Source organism: Poecile atricapillus, chromosome Z (genome assembly GCF_030490865.1).
Source record: "Poecile atricapillus isolate bPoeAtr1 chromosome Z, bPoeAtr1.hap1, whole genome shotgun sequence".
Lineage (NCBI taxonomy): Eukaryota > Metazoa > Chordata > Aves > Passeriformes > Paridae > Poecile > Poecile atricapillus.
Genome location: NC_081289.1, coordinates 100,852,707 through 100,878,288, shown reverse-complemented (window position 1 = coordinate 100,878,288; position 25,582 = coordinate 100,852,707). Strand labels below are relative to the sequence as shown.

The window sequence follows — 25,582 nt, the reverse complement described above, 5'->3', positions numbered from 1 at the left end:
AGCATGGTACAAGAAACAATTCCATGAAAATTATCAGACAGGTGAAAATCTGCCTTTCCAGCAATGTGAAGAACCCTCGATTAGGAATTCCATTTGCCCTGTCTCATCATATGTGGGCATGTGCATGAATGAGTGTCACTCATCTGAATGGCTCCATAGTTACTGCCATTTTTCAGATCCTGTGAAAGTTCACTCCTCCACAGACTGAGGTTGAAAGAACTTGGGAAGAAAACTGTAGCAGTCTAAATACCAGACAAAGGTGTGTCCTTTGGCAAGAGACGACTAAGACCACCAAGTTTTATTCTTCCTAAGTAATTTCAGGTTTTGTGTGTTAAAACAGGAAGGCTGCCTACTTCTCCTTGGGCCTACTGAACACTTCAGCACCAATAGACTCTGTATTATCCCTGCCCTTTTAATCATATAATTTCATGTTTATACAGGATACAAATACTATCATCAGAATACAAATACATCATCAGAAAGGCAAGACGATAAGTCAGATCAAAGCCAACCCTATTTCTGGGGAGTAGAGATATTCATGTGCTCTGCTTATTTTTAGCAAAAGATGGTGGGTAAATCTGAGCCAGCCCATTTTTCACTCAATCTGTCCCCGGACACCAACAGATGGTGCTTCCTCGTGCCAGCCACTAATGTACGTTACATTGGCACTCAGTGTCAGGACACAAAGCCCGCCAAGTCCCAGCTTAAATCTGCTGATGCCAGGAAATTTGATAATAAACAGCTAGCCAGAGACACAGTCCCAAGTTTTTAGTCTACCTCCAAAGCATCAAAGACACTGTACCTGTGCAATGGCATCAGCTGCTCTGTACCCTGTAGGTATCTATATAGCAAAGGAGGGTCCTGGAGTGGGGAAAAAGGGGTTTTGAGACCTAGCAAGTATGTATCTAAATATGGAGGGAGAGCCATCTGCTTCAGGGTAATTAGCTGTGCGCTTAAGTCTGGGCTTTGAGAATCCTGACAATCAGGGCCTTAATGTTCAAACATTTGAACAAATGACAATTAATATAAATCATTCTAAATATAAATATATGCATATATATGTGCATATATTACCTGGCAGAATGATTTTACTGTTTAGCACTTTTTAGTGCCCCTTCAGTACCGAACATACTAAATTCAGTCCCATGGGTCTACTTCCCATGGTTACTAATCCTAAATTATAAGGTCACCTGCAAAAGAAAATTCCATAGAACTCCTCTAAGGAGCTCACTCTGTTTCACAGGTCCACCGTGTTTACTCTTTGAATACAAGCATCCAAAATTCTTCAGCTGTAAAATTCTTGTTCTTTTCCACCAGATGCCTCAGTGCCCAGGCTTCTTTCTTGGATTGCTCGAAGCTTGGTATCCACATCTTTTGGAGAGAAATCCAGCCAGGGTTTGAGGATGAGAACCAGAATGCCTCTGGTTTGGGGCAGCTCAGATGATTAACCTGAGCCTCCCACCTCTGGGGCAGCCATCCCTGGCAATGAAGACAAATAAAAGGGGTTATTCAGGCACCCAGGCAAACAGAGAATAAAAGTGCTACACCATCAGTTAACTGTCAAATCCCATCACTTAAATTTTTCTTCCTGCTGCAGGCTCTACCCATGTCCCTGTGAAAGGCCTCCCCTAAGTGTCTGGGACAAGATCAGTCATGCTAACAAGTCATGCTGAGTTTCAGATAAGGTTTGGCTGCAAATGAGCAGCACCAGACTGCACAAAATGAAATTACAAGGCAAGGAGTTACATTTTCATCATTATATTTTGTTTTCATCTTAAATATGCACACACTTACTGAGATTCTTTTTCTAACGGAAAAAACCAAGCCATGAATCTGGCCAGGAGGGTAAACTGGTCTTCATAATTTTATTGACTAGAGAGCCACAAAAGCACAGGGAAGGAATATCTCTGTCTATTCTCTGCCTCTCCATGGCTGCATTTCTATCTCAAAGAGAGGACATATGTCCAGATTTGCACCGTTCTCTGAGTAACATCTGAGTAACTATAATGTTTGCCAGTCTGTAATTCTCATCACTTCAGCTCACCTTAATAACTTAAAAATTTTTCTTCATCTCCCTTCTACTGGCTGACCATTTAATGTATTGCTCAGGTGGTGATCAGCTAAAATATGGTTTCTCACAAATACACAACCTGACTTAAAAATTGTTTCAGTGTTTAGTCACCAGATGTGGCCGCAGACAGTGGCATGCTGTCACTACAGGTTTGAATGTATCCATATATATATAGAACCTGACAGTCACAGAGTGCTTAAGACAGATTAGAAGACAGGGATCTCTAGTTCCATCCCCTCTTCCAAACAGGTGTAATCATATCTAATTGCCTTGGATAAAATTGAGTTTAGTTTTAAAACACCTCCAAGGACAGAGATTCCACAACCTTTCTGGGCAACCTCTTTCCAAACGTCATCTGAAGAAGGTCAACATGTTAGGCTACTTTCTGCAACATGGAAAAGGTGTCTTCCCTGAGCAACTTAAGCCTTTGGCTGAAAATGACCACCAGCTCAGTGGTCAATGTCGTGCTCACATGCTGCACTGCAGCACTATGAGGAACACATGTTCTGGTTGTGTACCTGCACCTTCTGCCAATACCTTTACATGAGGATGCATAAACCAATGGCACTGAAATACCGTGTCAGCTAGCCTGAAATCTGGTAACTAAACTTCCTGGGACAAACCTGACCCTAGTGCCATTTTAAAGCCTCTCTAAGACACAAACACAAATTCACACATACCTTTTCTTTCCGTCTAATGTTTTCCCACACTCTGTTACAAACCATGCACTCAAAGGTGTCAATGTAATTGTCCTGAGTGACATCTTGCACTCCCCACTTGCGTTCCTTCATTGCTCTAAGCAGTCTTGGGTTGGAAATGTCCCCTTTCAGTTTCCACTGTAGGTAGGACTCATATTCTTCATCATTTGTATCCAGTGTTTTGATATAGCGGGCCAGATCCCGAGGGTGCGAAAAACTGGATACCAGGATTGCACTCTTGTTACTAGGAAGCCAGTCTACAACGCTGGGAGACCCAAAGTACACTGGCACCACTCCCAACTTCAGTGGCCGCCAGAGTTTTTCAGTGATGTAATCTTCACAAATAGCATTTTCAAAAGCAAGAATGAACTTGTACTGTGCCAGTATTTTTAAAAAGTTTCCATCATCCATGGCAGATGGATTTCTGAGATGCTGAGGAAGGTCTCTATTATGCAAACATTCCCCATAAGAATCCACTTCAATGTGGCACATCAGCTCACGCACGTAGCTGTCCCGGTCAGAAGGGGGGTTGCAGTCCGACTGCACATACACAACCGGTGCAAGCCTTTTCCTCAGGCTGTTTTTCATCTGCACTGGGATCATGAACCTCAATGACTTCAGGACCTCTACACCCTCAAGGTACTGAGTGGTCAGTGGCAGGTGAGAGTGGCGGCTAAATGTTGCAGTGTGGTTGAATAAGGTAATGGATGCTTCGTGAAAGAGTTTGTAGTTGTTTTTTGGTGACTCTTCATGAAAAAGGGCCCAGTCATGATATTCTTTACGAGGGAGAGGTAAACTGTCTATGCTGAAGTCAGTACCTAGACAAAAGCAAACAGTGTTCATCTTGCTCTTATCTGTCACAACACTAACTACAATGACACAGAAGTCTAGTTTTAATTTAGTATCAGCGCTATAACCATCACATTTCTGAGACTCTAAGGCAGTTATTTCAAAGAATGCATTTAATGCAAAGGCACGAGAGCATAATGACAGATAAAACTGAATTTCACAGCAGAAGAATCTAGAGAAGTGGGATCAGTAGTTAGTATTAGAAGTGGTTTCCTTTCGTGTCATATTAGTTGAAAGGCCTCTCATTTCAAAGGATCACTAGGAATTTCATATTTTAATGAACTGAAACGAGACCAGTAAGATGTTTAATAATCCCCTGGTTCTCTAAATAGGGAAACAGATGGTATTACCTCTGTGATCTGAGGAAAATGTTTACTGCAGAACTCAATTTGGTTCTAGTAATAAAACAACTAAAAGGAAGCTGAAATCCTGGACAGGATTAAGAAGAAAAAATAATTACTTCAAGTCTTGAAAAGATACTGTACTGTAGAGACTTAGGAAGCCAAACTATTAACTTTTCAAAGAGAAAATTAAGAGATGATGTATCACAGCTGCCTACCAGATACATAAAGAAGTAGCTTCTGGCAGAAGACAGCTCCTCAAAGTAATGCCTACAGAAGAAGAAGAATCATGTCTAAACTCTAAAAACACTCAACTGCAGAAACTGGGAAAACTGGTAGAAGCCTTAGAACAAACCTAGATGACTTTTCTCAAAGGCTGGTCTGTGCAAAACTAAGTTGAAAGTACCAACTCATTAATGTAACCCTTGCTCTTCCTTCACTACTACTGCACTCCACTCTTACGACCAGCCTCACTGCAGATTGAATGCAAACGTGCCCCATTTCTGTCAGGGTACTTCCTCCCTGTCTTAGAACCATATCTGTTTTCTACTTAAGAAAAGGCAATGAAGATAAAAAACTTTTAGCCGATATCATAAGGCAAGTTCAAAAACTGAAACTAACACTGAAGAGCTGGTTTAGAAAACATCACAAATTCTTATGTTCAGATAAACTACCATTTGTGGCAACCCAGCCTTTGTGCAGCAAACTTCATGGCTGATTGCATCTAGCACAATTGGGAATATAATGTCTTAAACAAGTTGTGTTGAAACCAACTAAGGGGAATGGCCAGTAAGCAGAAGATTATGTGGAGGCAGGATAATGCTTTCTCCATGCCAACTTTGCCCTTTCACCGTAAGACAGAGATGCACAGTCACAAGAAGCAGTGTCAAATATGCCCATATCTCTAAAGGGGGCTATGGATCGCAACTAACCACAAAGCACCCCAACTCTTATCAGAAACTCTCCATCAGAAGATTGCACATGCCTCGTACTGATGCGTCAGACATAAAATATTCCCACTCTGGGAAGGGACCTAGGTGTTCCCATGCCAATTTAAATGTATATAACCCAGCACGCTCTTTGTTTTGCAGGCCCCTACCCTCAACAAATGAAGACTGCAACCATCACTCCTATCAGGGACATCAAAATTGCAACGATCAAGAATCATCACTGGATCTATCAAAGGTGGTATTTTTCCTTTTCACTATCTACTTCCTTCCTGTTATCCCTTCTTCCTCTCCCTCTCTTTCTTTTCCTTACATATTCTCTTCACAAGGTTGTTATACTCTTATAGGAAAGAATCAAAGAGCCACATACTTCCTTTCCCCTGCAATTAAATTGTTTTGAAATAAACCTGGCTGATATATATATACCTACCAGTCAGTCATTCAGAATTAGAGTTGTTTCACTCTAATTCATCCAAGGGAACTGGAACCTCAGTTACCACCCTTCAGAGGTGGGTCATAACTCCATCTCAGCCACACTTACAACTTTCCACTCTCCATTCTACCCCTGACCTCAAACCACTGATGGCAAAAAGAAGGGGGTGCTAGCAGAAGTCTTACACAGAATACTGATCTAAAAACTAAGACATAAAGAAGATTTTTAAAAATGCCCAGTGGTCCTTGCAGCTGTATGAGCCTGCCAAAATTACTCCAAGGTTGACCTTATAAAACTAATATGAGGCTTCATTACTGCAGCAGAGATAGAAATTAGCTGTCAATAATATAAAAATCTCCTATAGAGCAAGATATTTGAGGAGCATCAGATGGGGTTTCTTAAGGCCACTAAACATTAGCCTTCTGTCTTCTACTCAGGTCCTAAGTGCTCAGCACTAAAAAGATGAAAGACTGCCACTCAATTAAAAATGCTATTTGCTTCTTCTGCTTTTGGATATGTTATCTTGTTTTTGATGTGTCATTTTGTGACAGAAGAAGGTGATGAAAAGTTAATCATATTCTCATGAAGGAATTCATAAAGTCTATCTGGCTTTGAAAACACTTTGTTCTAAGTGATGCCAAGAAGAGATTGAACAGTGCATACCTACAATAATGAAATACTGCGGATTGAAATAACATCACTGCAGCTCAGTCTCTTACAAGGGTGCTCCCTCTTTCAGGTAGTATTGCAGGGAAAAGGGGGTGGAAATATAGGCAAGAATGAGAGAAAGACAAAAAGGCAACATGTAAAATTTACTAAACTAGGAGACAGTTAAGTCAGGCAAAGAGAAACTTGAAGAAAAATGCAGTATAAAATCACAGAATCTCAGAATCGTTTAGGTTGGAAAAGACCTCCAAGATCATCAAGTCCAACCTTTGACCAATCACCATGTTGTCAGCTAGACAATACTTAATACAGTGACAGTGACAACACTTAATACAGTGACAGTGTCAGCTAAACACACTTAATCCCATGACCAGCTGTTTCTTGAACAACCCCAGGAATGGTGACTTCACTATCACTCTGGATTCCTGGATTGGAATGCAATCCATTCCAACGCTTAACAACACTTTCCATGAAGAATATTCTCCTGATGTCAAACCTGAACCTTCCCTGGTGCAGCTTGAAACTGTGTCCTCTCATCCTGTCACTGGTTGCCTGGGAAAAGATGCCAATCATCACCTGGCTACAGCCTCTTGCCAGGGAGCTGTAGAGAGTAAGCCTGCTTTTCTCCAGGCTAAACAACCCCAGCTCCCTCAGCCACTCCTCACTGGACTTCCTCTCCAGACCCTTCCCCAGCTTTGATCCCCTTCTCTGGACATGCTACAGCACCTCAATGTCTTTCTTGAAATAAGGCGCCCAAAACTGGACACAGTACAAACCAGAGTGCATCAGAATGCCTGAATTTTATATAACACTTAATCAATTTCAGTCCAGCAAAAAGACGAAAAGGATTAAAGGGAATATAACATTAGCATGCCCCCTACCCCGTGAGATGAAGGAAATAAGGAAGCATATGATGGAATAAAAAAAAAGCACCAGAAGACTAGAGTTATGAGCAATTTCCCTTCCTAACTATTAATTTGGAAATCTTGGATATGCAGAAGAGAAAGATATATGCTGCTAGGAGAAGTTATGCATTTTAGAAGACATCTTTCATTCAGAAGTCATACTCCAAGGACTCAGTACTCCAGTACAGAACAGCTGGACATCCTTCTGCCTTAGGAACAACACTCCTGAGGCTCTGACAGATACAGACCATGATTACTCAGTCACATTTGGCAGCTCATGCTAAATACTACACTCTATGAATTACGTGACATTGAAAAGGTGGAGTTGGAAATCCCTCCCAAAAGTAGAGACAAAGTCTAGCAAGGGGATGCCACACCTCATTTCGAAACAGAAGACAGGGTGACACTTGACAAAGTTATCATCGACACTGAGGGGCTCTCCAGGCTGGGACACTGAGCTGGGAGAAGGTACAGAAAAACTGGTGTTCCTTACAAAGCAGTTGTGCTGGAAAACATCTACACCCTGTATTTTTGACCAGTACTTTTCTTAATCTTTGAATCATTCATCTATTGACTAGCTTACTGACCAAGTGGTCACTGGAGAAATTATTCCATTTTCTTTGGAAGGTTAAACTGTGCTCTGATCCTGCTTAACATGGAAATTCAGATATTCAAATTTTCACTCAGCAGGCTCTTTAGAGGGAAAATCAGTAAAAGTAAAATACACCTTTCTGCAGACTCACAACTCACTGCATCATGGCAGGGGGGAGAGATGGAGAGAAAGAGAGAATGAGAGAAAAACTCTCTCACTCTATTTTGGCATCGCGACATCATTTACTGTGGTTTAAAAAGAAGTAACTATTTTGCATATTTTGACACTTGTCTTTACAAAGTTCATAGCCAGCATCACTAGGAAAAAAAAAAAAAAAAACACACTACAGGGAGAGTCTTATGTCCAGTATAAATTGTGTTTTGAAAATAAGAGTCCACTATGTCCAGAAGCCTGCTAAAAATTAAAGTAACAATCCTTCTAATGCTGAAAAAGACAAATTAAATTACTACCAGAGACCAAAATCACCAGACTTTACAGGTTTCCTGTGATGCAATGCAGCTTTCTTTGTCTTTAATTGGGTCAGCTTCTCATTCCTTTGCTGTTATTCCTTTGCTTTCATGCTTAACCACTATACTATCTGACAAAGCTGACCTACTTGGAGATCTAAAAAGATTAGTGATGAAAAGTTTTTGTTTCACTGCTAACAGTCAAGCTTAAGGCTCTTCTTTCCTATATTTCCAGTTCATCTATATTCAGATTGAGCAAATAAGATTCAATATCCTGATTTATTTTGTTTTATTTCCAGACAAAAGATCCGAGCATACCAGTCAGAGAAAAGTATTTTAATTTATTTCTCCACTTAAAACTCAAGTTTTCTTTCAAAAACAACTGTGTGGGGGAAAAGAACAAAGTTAGTTAAAAGTAAAGTTAGTTAGAAGTAAGGTCTACTTTTAAATGGTGCACCTTTCATGTTTTGCAGACTCACTTTACAGTGTATGTAATGGCAAGTCTCTGGCAGAGCCAGAGCAGCTCAGAAGGTTGCACTAGCTGCTGCTCCCTGTATGGAATCAAGAGCTTTCTTTCACTACTTTCCATTTAGAGTCTGCTGGCAATTTCTTGGCACAAGAGGCAGGGGACTTGCAGTGTTACCAGAGAGCGCATTATTTTTAGACAAAAGACTTGCACAAGTGCAACAAAGGCTTTGCAAAACCTCTGCTAGGGGTGACAAGCCAGAAGACTGGAAAAGTTGTCTCAGACTGTCTTTAAATGCCTTGGCGATGACATGAAATTGTCTTTTCTTCCCTGAACAGGGAGTACATGTGATTGGGAAGCAGCATGAGACAAGCCATCAGTCATACCACAGATGTGCACACTCACTTTTCAGAGTACTTCTACAGAGCACTCATAATGGTATTCAGCACCAGGCAAAGTTTAGCCCAATTAGCTGCATAAATTTCCTGTTCTAAGTCATTGCCACCTAGAATATTTAATCTCTACAGGGAAAGAACTAAGCTGGAGGAAAAGCTACTTCTTTAAAAACAAATAGGTTCTTACCATAGAACAGAAATGCTCTTGTCATCTCATTGTGCTGGTAGGTCTTGTTGATAGTAAAGAAGCAAATATCCTCTCCACACTGACTGAATCTCCCTGTCTCTCCAGTGAGGGGAGACCACCAGAGCAGGACAGGATAGTGATTTACATCAGACTCTGTCTTGAAGCTGCTGTGAAGCTCCTGCTTCTTAAACTGAAAAGCATGTCTCTCCCCAGGCTTTAATGGGCTGCTGTGTACACTGGAGATTACTGACACCTTATTCTCTGAATTGCCCAGTTCGGTGATAACCTTCAGGGAAATAAACATACATATCACAACACGTCACTGTCACTAGCTAGGACATCTGCTTGCAAACCAGAATTTAAGTATCAAGCACTAAGTCAGTATGTTAAGTTTCTGTCAGTCAAACTGGATGCATTTCACTGACTGCAGACATCAGGTCATCTTATGTCAGAACAGCAAAAGCTTTAATTTGAAATTGTAAGGAGAAGGGAGGAAATAAAATTCTGTACTGAGATATGGCCACATCACATGTGATGTAACAACACAATTTCTGCCTTCTCCCTGGAAAATGCACAGGACAGAAAACAGCCCTTCAGTAGCCAGGTTTCTTCTAAAAATTAGCTGTTAAAAAATCCTATGAAGTTTTTTATGGGTCCAGCCTGCCTAATGAGTTCAAACATGTGGAACGAGAAGGCAATGCTTGATATACACAATATGGCATTGTATGTTGCAACATTCCTGAGAAACTCCTCCAGGAGCTAAAGATGTATACAAGGAAGGTATACTCTGGGTTATGTCACTTCCAGAGTCAGCTATCACCACAAGGCCAGTGCTGTTAACAGAGTAACTCCTGGTGAAGCACAGACTAGAATGGAAAATATCTGTCGCCTCTCTCATCTGATAGAACTGTCCTGCTTTGACAGCAATCTCACACATACCCCACCCCCTTGCCCCTGTACCTGGAGTGTCAGCACAAGGAAAAAGGCAGCTGCAAAGCAGAAGCAAGATGCCCAAAGTATCTTCCTTCTCATCCTAATCATGCTGCACTACCAGGCCTGTCAGAGCAGCTTCATCTAGGCATTAGGAAGGCCAGCTTGCCCAAAGTCTTCACTCTTCACTGCTGGGCTTTCCCACTTTATCCTTATTGCTCTTCATGGTGACTGCTGCTGAAAAAGAGTAGAGCATCAACACAGACAGCTCCTTCAAAGCTCAGTGGTTAGTTTCATGTACACCCATGGCCTTCTGTAGGTGCCAGAGCCATATTTTCAGGCAGGCATACAGAAAGCAGCCTGCACAAGACAGCACTCTTGTTCACAAAGCCCCAGGCACTTACTTTCCTTGCAGTCATCCTAGATATTCTCTCACTCTTGTAGTCAGTGTAATGAATGCTGATGGCCCCGGTTCAGTACAGTGTATGGAGGGCCACTGCTTTCATGAGCTTCTGTGCTGTTTTTCAGCAGACTCACAAACAGGGAAGCAATGAAAGATTCTCCTTTGCTGGGCAATCTCTGAAAATGCTCCTGGAAAAGGCATGCAACTGCCTGGCTTTGGACTTAACTACACTTCAGTCTTCTGGGACTTCTCTTCACAAGCATAAAGAATGTTCATGGAATATGGTCTATGTCCAATGCATAGAGAAAGCAACCACACAATACACACACAAACTCTGTCCAGACCTAAACTCAGTTAAATGTGACAAGTTCCCCTTTTTAAGTAATCTGCATCTGTGTTGGTCTGCCTCTCCTCAAACAACTTTCCCTTCCTCAATACTTTTTTTAGCTCTCAGAAAACCCTACAGTTTTCTTGGATGATGGATGTCTCTGTACAAAAATGCTGGCAACAGGAGAAGTTGTAAAATTCCAGCCATGTCTTGAAAATTAAAAATAAAGGATGGTAGAAAGATAGGACTGTAGTACTCCACACAGAGAAGTAAAGTAAAGAAAATGTGGGTGTTCTGAAAGCTCAGAAAGCAGAAACACATGCACAAAATGTTTAATAAATCGCTATTTTAGAGCTCCTCTGTTTCAGAGTTATGACTGAAATTTAAGCTGATTTTCCTGCCAGCTTTCCCATCATCTTAATCCCAATCACAAAGTTCTAAGGCCCTGAAAAAGAGGGGTGGGTCCCAAACCTACCGCCTGCTGTAGTACTATCATGGTGGTGCTGACAGCTAGAAGGAAAAAAAAATTATCCTTTTTCCGCTCCCACTGACACATGAGCTCATCCCTTCCCCTCAAACATCAGAAATGTTGCCTCTTTCGCAAAAGCTGCTGACATGAAACCCTGCTGTGCAATTCTGCTCTGCACAGGCCAGCTGCTTTTGAAGGTCTGTGTGGGTGTGAAAGTGCATGGCTGCCAGTTAAGCACTTCTCAGATCAGGCAGGATATTCTATAAAGCCTCTGCACCTTCTGTGCCTCCTGCAGTACAGCCAAAAAGGGGCACCAGGAGGGGAAAGGGATGAATTCTGCCCACTGCTGTGTTGGCACACCTGGAGCTAGTATTTTTAACACCATATCTTACTAGGCCGGTGCATGGCAAAAGATTCTGATGATCTACTGAATACCTACCCTAACCCCTGCCCTGGTAAAAGAGTAGTAGTAATCGTCACCGTACTTGGACTGGGCCAGGCAAGGCTCTGTCCCGTCCCAGTTCCACTGGCAAGGATGACCTAGGAACGCTTTCCCACCTCTGCCAGGCTGAGCGGAGGCCCTGAGGATTCGAGGGAAGGAGGATAAATCGCCACCCCAGGCTGCCCTGCGGGAGCAGCAGTTCCCTGCAAATCCTTCCAAACTTCCTGCCAGTTCTCCCCGCCGCCTCTCCTTCCAGCTCTGTGTCGCCGCAATTCTCTGGGCTCAGCATCCCAGACAGGGATTTTTTCCTGCTCTCCGAAACACTGCCCCTTCTCTTCCCGAGGCTCTACGCATCCCGCAGCCCCGTCCCTGCTCCCGCCGTGGGTCGGGCATCCTCCGGCAGGGTGCCCGCCGCCGTACTCACCCCGAGATAACTCGCTCCCGCCTCACCGCCGCCGTCCCCCTGTGTCCGGATCTGAGGGGGTTTGGGGTGTTTTGCTGCTTTTTTCTAACTTTCAGATAGTGCACCCACTTGGAGCGCGGAGGGGCGGCGGGGCGGGGGCGGTGCGGTGCGCGCCTCCCTCCGCCCAGCCGCGGGGCGGGGGAAGGGGTCGGCTCTGACCGGGGTCCCCGAGGCCTGCACAGGCAACGCGGAGGACTAATCGCCGTGAGAGCGCCATGACTTCACCCCACCCGACTGCTCTTCTGCAAACCCTCACTGCAGGACCTCACCCAATTCCCAAAAATAAATCCGCCCCTGACACTGATTCCTATGGCTGTTTGCATAATAGCGCGCTTTGCGGTTTTATGGTTTTTGGGGTTTTTTTACAACTGTGCTGGTGCTATCCTGACGGAGACTTTACATTGACTGCATGAGGCCAGCGGGCAGTCAGAAAGAGAAATGCGTCACGGCAGCTGGGAAGCCCCGAGGAGCTGGGAGGCTCGCCGAGTGGCCGCATCCTCGTCCCTCTGGCGCGGAGCTGCGGCAGGCATCCCGCAGCTGAGATCGTGACTTGCTTCCAGCCTTACCGAGACATCCCTACGGAGCCGTGTGTACTGATCAGGGAACAGTCCAGTCTGCCCGCTCGGGGCTTCCTGAAGCTGGGGAACACTTTGTGTGCCTCTTGCTCTTTGCAGACGTTTACTCCAAAAGCCAGGTTCTGCTAGCTCAGAGCAGAGACCGTACTTACCCACCTGATACAGACCTAGGAACTACCCGTTCTTGTATATGTAATTCGTATATACGATAGATACACATTTGTATTAACACAGAAATGCCTGATACCTACACACTTCTCCCCAGGTACTTATATTTATACACAAACACTTGTTAGTGAGGAATCTGCTGTTTCTAACTTGACATGGCCGACAGAGATGGCAAGGGGCTGATTACCTGAGGGAGTGGAGGGAGAAAGAATTCCAGAGGAAGCAGAGGGCACACCTGCACCTTAACTGAAAGGCATGACTGATAAAAACTGTAGAAATGTTATGCACACAGCTCATCTCCTTACTCTAGGCGTGTAATGCTGCCAGCCTTCCTGAGAGGATCAGAAGGGTACCCAGCAGGCAACCTGAATTCAGCCCTCTGCAGCAGTGTCCATGACCATGCTGACTCTGTCCCCTTTCCACTACAGCTATTCTTGCCCGTAGCCCCTTTGGAGCAACATCCACCTCTTATTGTACATACTGCACCAGAGAGCTCCGATTTCTCTCTGAACTACCAGTCTCCTCCTAAGATGAAAACTAGAAACTGACACTACAATGTTGGGACATACAGATTTACTTATGCTCCAGTCTTCAATTAATCCCAATTATTGTCCTATTTGTTGCTTCCTCACAAAGGCTTTAGCTGCTGGAGTCATATTTCTAAGTAGAACCTTTCAGGCTGGCTTTTAATATTATCTCTGAAGTGTTTACAGATATTTGACCTGGAACATGAAGCATCTCCACTCACTTTAGAGTCATGAGGGATGCAGCAAGAATCTCCAAATATTATTTTGCAAAGCAGATTCCTGCGGAAGCAGAATCCTGCTTTTGCAGGCCTAATTCAGAGTGCCTAGAGGCTGAGGACTGAAGTTAGCATGGCACTATGAGTGTGTAGTTCAGTAAATTAAACCGAATGGTTGGAAATGGATCAGAGATTTGGTATAGTCCATGGAAGGACTTCCTGTGATCCTGGATTTGGGTCTAGTCCTTAATTTTAAACTTAGTTATATTCCTGGCTTTCACATTTCCTCAGCTGGCAGACTCCTAAATTGCTCTCATGAGGATAAAACTTAATTGTAAAATGCTTAAGTTTCCTTCAACAGGCTTGACTTTTCTCAGTTAGTGCCCCTCAAACCTTTAGAAGCACTCTACAGACACAATAACCCACAGTTTCAGACTGAAAATGCAGAACTGAGTCCTGAGGGCAATCCTGAGGGAAAGCTGTATGATCTGCTGTCCCTCCCATGCCATAAGCAAGCTGTTCTTGGACAAACTCAACCCAGTGCCTGGCATCAGAAAGGCTCACTTTTCTTGTCCTGTTATGCCACTCTGAGGAAATAAGCTCTTATTGCAGGATCTGGCTCCTCTGTAATCCATGTTAAATAGCTGGTAAAGATGATACCATCATAAGCAATGGCAGGGTCAGATCATCACATAAGAATTCTGGATGAAAACTACCCAAAAAAAACCACAATTGTTGATCAAATAGCAGAGGTAATAAACCATATTTCTTAAAGATCTGCATGTCATGGTGCCCCCCGTCCATGGTGAGCTGTTGGTATCTAACAAACACACAATGCAACTTGTCTTTCCACGGGTAAGGAACAGCAGGTTCTCTTTCTGCTCCATCTCTTACAAACAGGATTTACTGCATTTGAGGTTTCTCTCATTCATATGTACACATTTCCTTTGAATTCTTTTTTTTTTTTTATTCTGCGTTTTAGACCATTTGTCTTTCACTTAAGTCCTGATGGGTATCCTCTCTGTCTCTAGGTATGCCCATTTCCTTTCTGTTGTATTCATAGTCCCATTATTCAAAGTAGCCTTTCAGTAGATTTCTCTGGGTTTTATCCTCCATTACATCAGTATAGTCTATATTACTGCAATACCCAGAAGTAGCAACCACACTATACACTCCAAAGAGTCACTGTACGAACATCCTAGCAGGAACAAAGTCCTCAGAATAAAACAGAGCAGAAGAAAAGGCAGGGAGACGAGGAAAGCACAGAGTTCAAGTGACTTCCCAAAGGAGACAAAGCTGCTCAGTGACACAAGAACCACCTGTGAGCCTGATTCTTCCTTGTCCTGGATCGGGTGTCTTGATTTGTAGCTGTGCATTTACACTCCCTCATTGTCACTGTGGCACCATTCTCCTTTCCATAAAATCACTGTAAAACATACGATACACACAACAGCCCTTTCAACTTGAGCAGCTCAAATTAAAGATTTTAGCCATTTCCACCACATATAGAATGATTTTGCACCTCCCTGAGAATACAATACAGATGCAGATGTATGCACAGCCCTTGCTATTGGAACATGCTCAGCCTGTCTTTAATCCTCTTCATCCTAATGCACCTCAAAATGCCCCAGATTACAAATCCCTACGCTGGATCAGCTGTTCTCTCCAAGGACTCTCTTCAGTGCAGACTCTTTGTCCTGCTGACCAACACCACATCAGGGAATCACAGAATCATTTAGGCTGGTAAAGACCTCTGAGATCATCGAGTCCAACCTATGACAGAACACCGTATCGTCAGCCAGACCATGGCCCGACCTACTCTGGGTAGTCCACGTCAATGTCTAACTACATTTCCTGTGAAGAAATTCCTCCTGATGTCCACCCTGAACCTCTCCTGGTGCAGCTCGAGCCTGTTGCCTGTCACTGGTTGCCTGAGAGAAGAGGGCGATTCCCACGCGGCTACCACCTTTCAGGTAGCTGAAGAGTGTTAAGGACACCCCTGAGCCTCCTTTTCTCCAGGTAAACCAACCCCAGCCCCTGCTGGGCCTGCTGCCTTCTGCTGCCTTCTCCAATTTCACCCACTGATTAAAAGCGGCTGCTCCAAAACCTTGTCCGGTTTCACCTTTTACAGTGGCCAGATTCCTCCGCCTTGTACTGTCAGATCGCCTGAACCTAAGATGGCGCCAGGCATGTTTTCCCTCCCCTGTGTGAACTCCCCGTGAGGAAGCCCGGCGGGAGCTTCCGTGGCGGAGGGAAGGCGGGCAGCTCCCCAGCCCTCAGCCGCGCCGCGCTCTCCGCGCCAGGGGCGGCGCTGTGGAGCCGCGCGGCCGCTCCGCCCCGCCTCGTTGGTGCAGCGGCCCCGGAAGCGGCGGAGGAGCGATGGCAGCGGACGGGAGGGCGGCGGCGGCGGCGGCGGCGGTGGAGCTGCAGCTGCAGCTGCAGCCGGAGGGGGACGCGGAGGGCGGCAATAGCGAGCTCGAGGGCGGCTTCGGGCAGCTACTGGAGGAGGAGGAGGACGGGGAAGATGCCGGCTATGTATTGTACAGGTGCGGCCGCGGCGGCGAGGTCCCCCGGGGCCGGGCCGGACCCTCGCGTCGCGGCACATCACGGGGTGGGGGGCGTGGAGTGGCGGAGCTGGGGCCGAAGGAGTGGGGAGCTGCTGGGAGGGGCAGGGACCTGAGGACCTGGGAGGTGGCAGACACCTTTCACTAGACCGGGTTGCTCACGGCCTTATCCAGCATGTCTTTGAATACTGCAAGAGCTGGTGCATACACAGCTTCTCTGGGCAGCCTGGTCCAGTGTCTCACCACCTTTACAGTCAAAGAGTTTCTTCCCAATATCTAACCTAAACTTCCTCTCTCTCAGTTTGTACCATTACTCCTTATCCCATCATGACAGCTTCTGACGGAAAATCCCTCTCCTGCTTCCCTGTAGGCCCCCTTTATATACTAGAAGGCTGCTCTGAGGTCTCCTCACAGCCTTCTCTTCTGAAGGGTGGACAGCCTCTCAGTCTGTCTTTGTAAGGGTGGTCCAGTCCTCTTCAACGTCGTGACCCTGCTCTGGACCTGCTCCAACAGTTCCATGTCCTTCTTACACTACAATTTTGCCTATTTATATGCTGGTCTGTGTTACAGATAATAATGTAGCTAAGGTAGTAGGGACTGTACAGAGGAAGGATGTGTTACTGGACACAGGCTTGTGCATGTCATAGTTTGAGTAGCATTTTGTGCTTTTTAGAAGCATTGAAAACACAAAAACATGTATTTACAGGGACAGGAAGGAATGGGCTGATATTGAACCGGTTCCTCAAAACGATGGGCCAAATCCTGTTGTTCAGATCATCTACAGTGAAAAATGTAAGTCTTAAATATATTCTGCCCTTAACCATTGTTGAAACAAGACTTCATGTTTTGGATAACATTCTCTAGAGTGATACTGTGAAGAAATTAATTTAATTAATTGTGTTCAGTAATGTGTGTGGTGTTTTCACCAAGGACCTCTGAAGCTGAATCTTCTCCTGAGATGTTAATAGCCAAGGTTCTCTTTTTAAATCCTATGGCTTAAGAGGGGATATAGCAGACAGTGTGGTTCATGTCACAAGGCGCTTCCACAAGTAGAAGCAAAACAAAACACGAAGCTCTTGGCAGCTGGTGAAGTAGTGTGATTAAGCAGCACAGACGCTTTATGATTGTTTTGACTATTATTCTGATGGTGTGTTTCTGACTTACTTGTGCAGCTTTGTGGTGTGCTAATATCATGCACAGGTCTCAGTTGAAAATGCTGTCAGATCAATAGGTATCTATCATTTTACAGAGATGTATTTAGAGCACATTAAATAGGAAGCAATTTCAAATGATTATTAACTGTACCCCCTGCTCAGGCCATTGGCTAAGATGCTATTCTCTGTCTAGTCCGAGATGTCTATGATTACTTCCGGGCTGTTCTGCAGCGGGATGAGAGGAGCGAAAGAGCTTTCAAGTTAACAGCAGATGCCATTGAGTTAAATGCTGCAAACTACACAGTATGGTATGTAGTAATCTTGGGATTATTGCTGTGGTCATTTGACTGCTTGCCTTTTAAGTCTTTAATGTTCTGTTAGTTGAATCAGGGCATGCCTAGTTGAATTTACACAGAGGAGTAGTGTAGCTTTCCAGTGAGCTTCCAAAGAAAGCCCTTGTTCAGTATTTCCATGACTCATTTTAATTCAGTGGTTTTCATTCATTTTGCTTTAAGGATATTATCAGTCAAGGTCAGGGTTAGCCACAAAAAGGACTTTTCTGTTTAAAATTGGATCACTTATCTGATAATGTCCATGGCAAAATGCTGAAGATGCCCTCAGTTGATTTCAAGAAGAGGCATAAAAACATGACAACAAATAATTTGTGTATTTACTAAATAGTGCATTTTAAAAGATCTGTCGCGTTACTATTCAGATAGGTAATAAATAAACAGTGAATTTCTGATATTCGGAGTAGGGCCTTCTAACTCACAAATGCTAACAAGTACCTCTTGTACATCTTCATTCCACTAATTTCCATATAATCAGAAAGTTTACATTGTTTCAAGCACAGAAGTCTTAGTTGCTGTGACAGAAAACTAGTGTGGGTACAGATTAATTTGAACATGATTGTTACCATCTTAAATAATGTACTGTTGCAATCAGTCATATTCTAGTTTTCCACTGTTCATAAGTGAATGCCCTTTAACAGATCTAGGTATGTGGTTAAGGATTTTGCATTAGTTTTAGCTCTTTGCACTGGTTTTAATTCGATGTCATTCACAAGAACTATGAACAAAGGTGATTCTGTGTTTTTCTCTGTGAATTTTAGGAAAGTCCTTTTGCAGTGTTCAAATGCTTGACTTTTATACAGGCATTTCCGGAGAGTCCTCCTGCAGTCTTTGGGAAAGGATCTCCATGAGGAACTTAAGTACATTACAGCTATCATTGAAGATCAGCCAAAGAACTACCAAGTTTGGTAAAATCATGATTTCTTTTCTGTTCTTAATATTTTTGCAGATAATATTTGTTTTGTAAATTGTCCAGTTGTGGTGGAGGAGTTAAATGGAGTTGCACCATGTCAAAGTTCTTTTCAGATATTTGTTCTAAGTATACGATTATGACATGCTAAGCAGGTCTTGTTTTCTTGATAGTTTGAATTTTTAGACTGCCAAAATAAGTCTGAAAGGAAAAAAAAAAAAAAAAAGACTTGTGAAAGGCCAACTAAGAAGACAAATAGAAATTAGTATGTTTCCTTTTATTGTGTTTTGGAGTTTGCCTGCCTGTCGTTGGGTTTTTTCCATAACGAGTGGGAATAGGCAAAAGAGCAGTATTGATAATGCTTGAGAAATTATGTAGTACTAGAAAACTTTACTCTGCTGAAGGCTTTGACCATGAGCGTGGAAGTACGTTTTTTCAGATGAACCTTACTTGTCTAAAATGATTGGCCATTGTGTATGTGTGGTTAGAATTTTTTATAATATAAATATGCATCATGCATTTCTCAGAGCCAAGTGAAATGTTCTGGTATGCTTAATTTGAAATATTTAACTAGCAAGTTAACAATAATAATAATAACAATAACAACAATAACAATAACAATATTTTTTTCAAGTCGTGCACTTTTATACAGACCACACACTCACAAAAAAAATTCAGACTTTGTTCCTCTGATCATTAGGCATCACAGGCGGGTGCTGGTTGAGTGGCTGCAGGATCCGTCCCGAGAGCTTGAGTTCATAGCCGACATTCTTAACCAAGATGCCAAAAATTACCATGCCTGGCAACACAGACAATGGGTTATTCAGGTATTGTATTCACAGAACTCTTGATTCTTCAAATAACCTGCATTTTAAATGTGTAGCAGAGGTTAGCTATAAACTTGTCTTTCAGGAAATGAGCTGAAAAAATTGGATTGTTTTCTACTTACTGTTGTGTGTGTGAATTTAATCATGAGCTAATACGATTGTGCACCACTGAATAGTGCAGCATGTTCCTAGTTCACCTGTCCTTTTCTTTTTTTTTAACTTTCTGTTGATTTCTTCAGAAAGGTTCTATCCAATGTTCAGACAACTTAGGAACAAGCATATATTTTAAATAAATAAAACCTTTTGATTGTGATACTCTCTCTTCTTTCCGTTCCCGTAGGAGTTCAAATTATGGGACAATGAACTGGACTATGTAGACCAGCTTCTGAGAGAAGATGTGAGAAACAACTCTGTTTGGAACCAGCGGCACTTTGTAATTTTCAACACCACTGGCTATGATGACCCAGCAGTCCTAGACAGAGAAGTCCGGTTAGTAATGCTATTCAGTCTCACATTAAACAGTCTCCATTACATGAAAGCAAAAGAATACTTTCACAGTCCTGGTGGGCTTTGTTTCCTCATTTTTATTTACTTCTGGGACTAACACTCATGGTTAGCAGTTTAAGTGTTAGACTGAAGCAAGTTCAGCTTACTCTGAGCAAGCTACTCTCATGAATCTGTTTTCCTGACCTGCTGTTTATTGTGCAAAAAGTTTGGGGTTTATGGTGAACTAGTAGCAGGACAAGCTGCAGAAAATCTATGACACTCTTGTGTCGTTCATTAGTATTCTACTCCTAGAAAGTTTGGCAAGAGAGGCAGTCTTTGCCTAGACTGGTGCCTAGAGCCCCTCCTCCCTCTTCCTTCCTCACTGACTTCAGTGTCTGCAGCATGTTCCTCTCATGTCTTCTCACTTTGCTCTTCTTTAGCCGCAAATAAAACTGTGCAACCACCTTTGTTTTTCTCTCTTAAATATGTTACCACAGAGGCATTGCCATCATTTCTAATATGCCCAGCTAGGCCAATGGCTCTTTGGAGCCACTGGCTCTGGTGGACATGGAAGAAGCTTCTCACAGAAGCTACCCCTGTAGCCACCCCCCACTATCAAAAAACAGGCCACGTAAACCCAATGCAGTAACATGGGGCTTGGATTGTAGGAAGAGAAGTTGCCTTTTGTGAGGAATTTGATGGGGCTTGGATTGTAGGAAGAGAACTTGCCTTTTGTGAGGAATTTGATGCAGCTGGAAAAATAAAGCTTTCAGGAGTGTGTGGTTGGCACAAAGAGAACTACCTCTGTGAGATGGCTAGTTTTCAGGAAAAAGAGTTTTGTGCTCACTGTTTCTAGGTTGCATGTTTAACTGAAGGCAAACTGGGCTTCTAGATGTATTTTACTACCCATGGTGGTAAGACAAGCTTCTTCATATGGTTTTTAAATCTCAGACTGCTAATTAAGGGTGATGGTTATGAGAAAATATTTGTCAAAAGTGAAGAAGCAATTAAGAATTGAACCATATACGATTTTTTATAGAGTTATTATTCAGAAGAAAGACAGAATCTCTGAGTATGTCCTTTGGTACATTATTAACAGAGATTCACCATCTTCCATGGTTGTCTTTGCAACTCTCTAGAAGTTTTACTTCCAGTTTACAACCTTCCTGTACGTCAGTGAATCTGAACGATTTCCATGACTTATACTTGAATATCTTCAACTTTTTCACTACAGAGTTTAGACTGGACATCCTCTCTTGATCTCAAGATAATTTGGTACCATCTTAAGAACCAGACTGGCTAAGATTAAGACTTCACAGATGTCATTATAGAACTCATTGTTGGTTTATAAACTCCGGCTTTGTCATATTAACATTCTGACTGCAGAATGTTAAAAAATTGTTACAGTTGCAAGTATTTTTTTAGTATTCCTGATAAACTTTTTATCAGTATCTGCAGCCTCTGAAAACCATCAGAATGCCTGTTAATGCTTGGAAAAGCCAGAAGACAAATCTGTTTTGTGTAGATAAATGTGGCTTTGTGGCTGTATCAGAGGTGCCGATTTTGACAGCTTTTTTTACTACAGTTGCTTCACTGCTGCTTTCACACAAATGCTGCAGAAGGCTGTGTGAGCTGAAAACTCAAGCTCTGCCTTTCTGTGGGTTTGTTTGAGTGCAGCCTTGTAAAAAAAGGTTTTGCAAATAGGTACAGAACATACCACTTGCAGTCATATTAACAGAGCTCAGTTACTGTGACTTTCAGCCCCTTCCCATTTCTGAGCACCAAGATACAAATTACTCCTTTAGCATACCAAGAGAGTATATTATGTTGTTTCTCAGTGGCTTTAATAATAATTTTGAGAATGGATTCATTATTGTATAAACTCCAGGAAACTGAACACTTAAAACATAGTGCCTTTTTGAGACTCCTGGTGGTTATATCATAAGCCATTTTTGTTCTGCCCAGGTGAGATGATCTGCAAAAAGAGTGAAGGCTAGAGAGATGCATTTGGAAGGTTCTGAGCACATTCAGGTAATCCCTAACTACACTGTTATTGGTTGCATTCATGACTTCTTACCCTTTTCTTGCAGGTACACTCTTGAGATGATCACAGCAGTGCCACATAATGAGAGTGCTTGGAACTACTTAAAAGGGTGAGGCATATTTCTTGTGAGGCAAAGAGAGTATCTGTGGAAGGTGTCTGATGCCTACTTCTTATCTGAAAATAGCTTGTTGCTTTTTGTTCTAGTGTAGTGTTTCTGTCACATGGTTATTATATTCTAACTTAATTTCTCTGTAACTTTTACTAAGCTTCTGGCCCTGTAGTTCTTGTGGAAGAACTACAGGTACTTCTCATGCTTTTAAAAACTTGACCTGTAATGATACCCTGTTAAAAAGCATAGTTAGGAAATAACAAACATGCTTTCAGTCTGTTTAGTTTAATGAAAGCTATACCAGCTTACTACAACATGAGGCTGTACTAGTGCTGCATGCTGCTTACTTTCTGACTGACTTGTATTTACAGACTGATTTCAAAATAATCTCCAAGTAAAGGAATCATACCAAAAATGCAGTTTTTCAGACCAGATTTCCCATTGTTATGTGCCAAGCCTGTTAACCTCTTTTCTAGGATTCTTCAGGATCGTGGTCTTTCTAGGTATCCAAATCTGCTGGAGGAACTGCTGAATTTACAACCCAGTCACAGCTCACCCTATCTGATTGCCTTTCTTGTGGACATATATGAAGATATGCTAGAAAACCAGTGTGATAACAAGGAAGAAACACTGAACAAGGCACTGGAGGTATATTTTGAGAGCTTGGTTTTTCTTCTCAGGGATGTTGTCTATTCCTGTCTGGTTTTACAGCTTGACAAATGAGATTGATTTTTGTAAATGGAACAGGTTACTTGTTGATCATGAGAGGTCTATGAAAAGTTTAACACAAAAGCTGGACAGTCACAAGGATCTCAATAATTTAAATGTAATTTTTCAGTTCTGAAATGCCTCCTAAATTTTCTTCACCTGATAGTGAAGGAAGGTCTCTAATACAACCTGCAGAAGAAAGATGTTCTAGCAACTGCAGAGTTCGCAATGTTAACTTTGTAGCAGTAACTTGCTTTCTTCTCTGTAAATAAATTAATTTTCTTAGAATGTCCGTGTCCGAACAACCTCACTTGTGCTCATTTGGCCCTTCTTAGCTCTTTCTAAGAAAGTTGACAGAATTAGCTTATGGTCAGCAGGCGTCGGGGTATCAGTAAGAAATGTCAGGCACTGCTTCCTACAGAGCATACATTGCTTCTGGCAATGTTGTGTGTCTCCCAGAGCTTCATACTTGGCTGCTCCTTGGTGCAGTTTTTAGTGTAGTTTTTATAAGAACACTTTCCATTCATTGTGGGACTGACTGGAACTTGATGTAATCAGAGCTGTAGTTTTGCCTGGAGTCTTTGTGTTCCAACATTGTTCTTTCTCAGCACTTTTCCATTGTTGTTTCCATTGTTGTGTTCCAGACCAGATTGTAAGTAAGTGCAGTTGTACCTCCTAGATTCATGCCACCTTAATACTATTTCACTGATTTTGACTTCTCTATTTAGACATGAAAGCTCTTAATTTCTTAACTCCATTTCACTGAGTAAGGCAATGACATCTGCATAATAAAAGGGAATTTACTAAAATATTTGTAGTGTTCATACTGTGTAAAATTGATATAGCTTGTCCGTAAGTAGTATCAACTTCTATTGTGCTGCTTACCCAGACCAAAATTTTAAAAAGTCCAAACATGTAGAAATATCTGTACCAACTCTTAATGTAGCATGAGGGAAGGTTACTGACTTGCGTGGAGATCCTTTTTGGAACAGTCTGTTGAGGAAAAAAAGAGAAATAAATGATCCCCTGTCAATCCATCAAAAGTATTGATGATTCAAGAAAAGGATGATCCTCCAGTGTTTGGAATTAAGTGGTTTACAGCCTGTTGGATGACTAAAAGACATTCAAGGTTCTTAAGAAATATACTGTGCTTTACTACAGGATAAGGCTGGCATGGATGATGAATGGTAGGTATGGAAATGAGTCAAAGGAAAACTCCTACAACTGAAATGGGGCTGGAGGGATTTTTGTGTAGTGTCAGATTGGTTGGCTACCAACTGGGTTTGTCATCAGTTTGATGTCATTAAACAGTTACAAATCCCATGAATAAAACAAATGTTGCAGAGAAATATATTTCTATTACTGTCTGAAATACATGTTGTATGCATTTTATAGTTAAGGATTCTGTAAGCTTTTTGGTTTAACACTCCAGTCTCTCATTTTTCTTTCATAGTTGTGTGAAATTCTGGCTAAAGAAAAAGACACCATCCGAAAAGAGTACTGGAGATACATTGGAAGGTCCCTTAAGAGCAAGCACAGTTCAGGCACTGAACAGAGCAGCACACTGACGGATAAAGAACAGTAACTGAAGATGGAAGAAAACAGTGTTAAGCCTTCAAGATGTACTAAAGCTGTACTAAGTAGGGTCATCAACAAGTTTAAAGTCCATTTGTAGGTATTGCAATGAAAGAGGAATGCAGATTGCTGTATAGCTCTGAGTTGCTGCTGCTGCTGGTGATAGCTCTAGGTGCAGTCAAGAAATGTATTAAGGCTTAATTATTGAAATGTACCAAGTAAAGGTTTTAACTCCTAACTAAAAATACATAAAGCTACACCTGTTATATTGGCAGTGCTCACTTAATGGTTGACCTTGATCTTAGAGATTTTTTCAAACACAAGTTACTCTATGATTCTGTGAAGCACTAAAACCATTTCTCATGTCCTGGCTTACCCACTTGAGGTTCCTAACACTGTCTCATCAGATGCTGCAGTAGTAACTGCAGGTAACTTAGCTATAGGGGATATAAAGTAAACTGGTTAGTGCAAGTAGGCACTGCAGCTGTGGCCTTATGTGGGAGCAGCTGTGTGACACTGTCAGCCTATGCTGTTTTATGCAACTGACACCAAGTGTAATTTTGTAATAAAAATAGAGCATTTGTCTGAATTTTTTTAATGTGTTTCTTTTGGTCCTTGTAAGTACATAGTTTGTTCTTTTCAGATGCTAATAGACATAAAATATCCCTTCGTGTAAGTGTTGGATACTACTGCATTAAGATGTCTTTTGCATTGAAGTATTCTTATCCCAGAAACTTTCAGTACACTTGATATATTCAGTGGAGCCCTGAATTCTTACCTGCACAGACAGGAAAAATGCTTTGAGGACCCTGGGGGATGTGTATACCTGCACCAGAAAAATGCATCTACCCTATTTTCAGTAAATGGCTATTGTAAACTGTGTTCTTATGAAGTGCTTGTCTGATTTGAAATATTTTATTGGAAACAGTCATTGGAAACTAGAGAGAACAAACAAATGCTGATGTTTATTCCATAATATGCAGTCTTTCTGACACTAAACATTAAAAGGTCTTAACTGTGATTAAACAGTAGTGGAGATTATTTTTTAACACTTGAAATTCTTTAATTCTCTTTCACTCTTGAAATTCAAAACAACTCACAGGAAGTGGAATTGATATACAAAAGCTGTGTAATTTTATAGTGGCTTTGCTGCTTTCTCAGTGGTAAACATTTTTGTAGTGACATGAACATTTAAAACAGACATGGACTTCAAACTTTGAGAGAGTTTACCTGGGGGGTGCTTTCTTTCTTTTTTTTTTTTATGTTTGGGATTTTTTAAACACATTTGAAACTCCAGTACAAAGCAAAAAGTGTGTTT

At 42.2% G+C, this 25,582-nt stretch overlaps 2 protein-coding genes across 5 annotated transcripts; one reads left to right on the top strand and one right to left on the bottom strand.

Annotated features, from left to right (window-relative positions):
- Positions 1-398: 398 nt before the first annotated feature.
- On the bottom strand, positions 399-15,896 carry FUT10 (fucosyltransferase 10). 4 transcript variants are annotated; one of them, XM_058826565.1, is made up of 6 exons: positions 15,660-15,896; positions 14,854-14,963; positions 9,978-10,181; positions 9,018-9,303; positions 2,752-3,587; positions 399-1,479 (listed from the first exon to the last, which is right to left on the bottom strand). In XM_058826565.1, exons 3-6 carry the CDS (start codon positions 10,056-10,058, stop codon positions 1,255-1,257), a joined length of 1,428 nt encoding a protein of 475 aa, XP_058682548.1. In that variant the 5' UTR covers positions 10,059-10,181; positions 14,854-14,963; positions 15,660-15,896; the 3' UTR covers positions 399-1,254. The 4 variants fall into 4 exon arrangements, with proteins under 4 accessions (XP_058682548.1, XP_058682546.1, XP_058682549.1 ...); XM_058826563.1 differs by having other exon boundaries at positions 14,857-14,963; XM_058826566.1 differs by lacking the exon at positions 14,854-14,963.
- A 5-nt stretch (positions 15,897-15,901) lies between these two features.
- FNTA (farnesyltransferase, CAAX box, alpha) lies at positions 15,902-25,290 on the top strand. The gene is made up of 9 exons (XM_058826567.1): positions 15,902-16,083; positions 16,808-16,893; positions 17,449-17,563; positions 18,409-18,513; positions 19,216-19,342; positions 19,683-19,831; positions 21,919-21,981; positions 22,458-22,629; positions 24,143-25,290. The coding sequence occupies exons 1-9, from the start codon at positions 15,917-15,919 to the stop codon at positions 24,272-24,274; spliced, it is 1,116 nt and encodes a 371-aa protein (XP_058682550.1). The 5' UTR covers positions 15,902-15,916; the 3' UTR covers positions 24,275-25,290.
- Positions 25,291-25,582: the final 292 nt, after the last annotated feature.

Excerpts from the sequence above, each read along its gene's own strand:
- FNTA (XM_058826567.1), top strand. The coding sequence starts at position 15,917 with ATGGCAGCGGACGGGAGGGCGGCGGCGGCGGCGGCGGCGGTGGAGCTG. Across the intron at positions 19,832-21,918 it reads GTCCTAGACAGAGAAGTCCG|GTACACTCTTGAGATGATCA; the intron begins GTTAGTAATGCT and ends CTTTTCTTGCAG. Across the intron at positions 21,982-22,457 it reads GCTTGGAACTACTTAAAAGG|GATTCTTCAGGATCGTGGTC; the intron begins GTGAGGCATATT and ends CCTCTTTTCTAG.
- FUT10 (XM_058826565.1), bottom strand. The coding sequence starts at position 10,058 with ATGATTAGGATGAGAAGGAAGATACTTTGGGCATCTTGCTTCTGCTTT. Across the intron at positions 9,304-9,977 it reads TCCTTGTGCTGACACTCCAG|GTTATCACCGAACTGGGCAA; the intron begins GTACAGGGGCAA and ends ATTTCCCTGAAG. Across the intron at positions 3,588-9,017 it reads AAGAGCATTTCTGTTCTATG|GTACTGACTTCAGCATAGAC; the intron begins GTAAGAACCTAT and ends GCTTTTGTCTAG.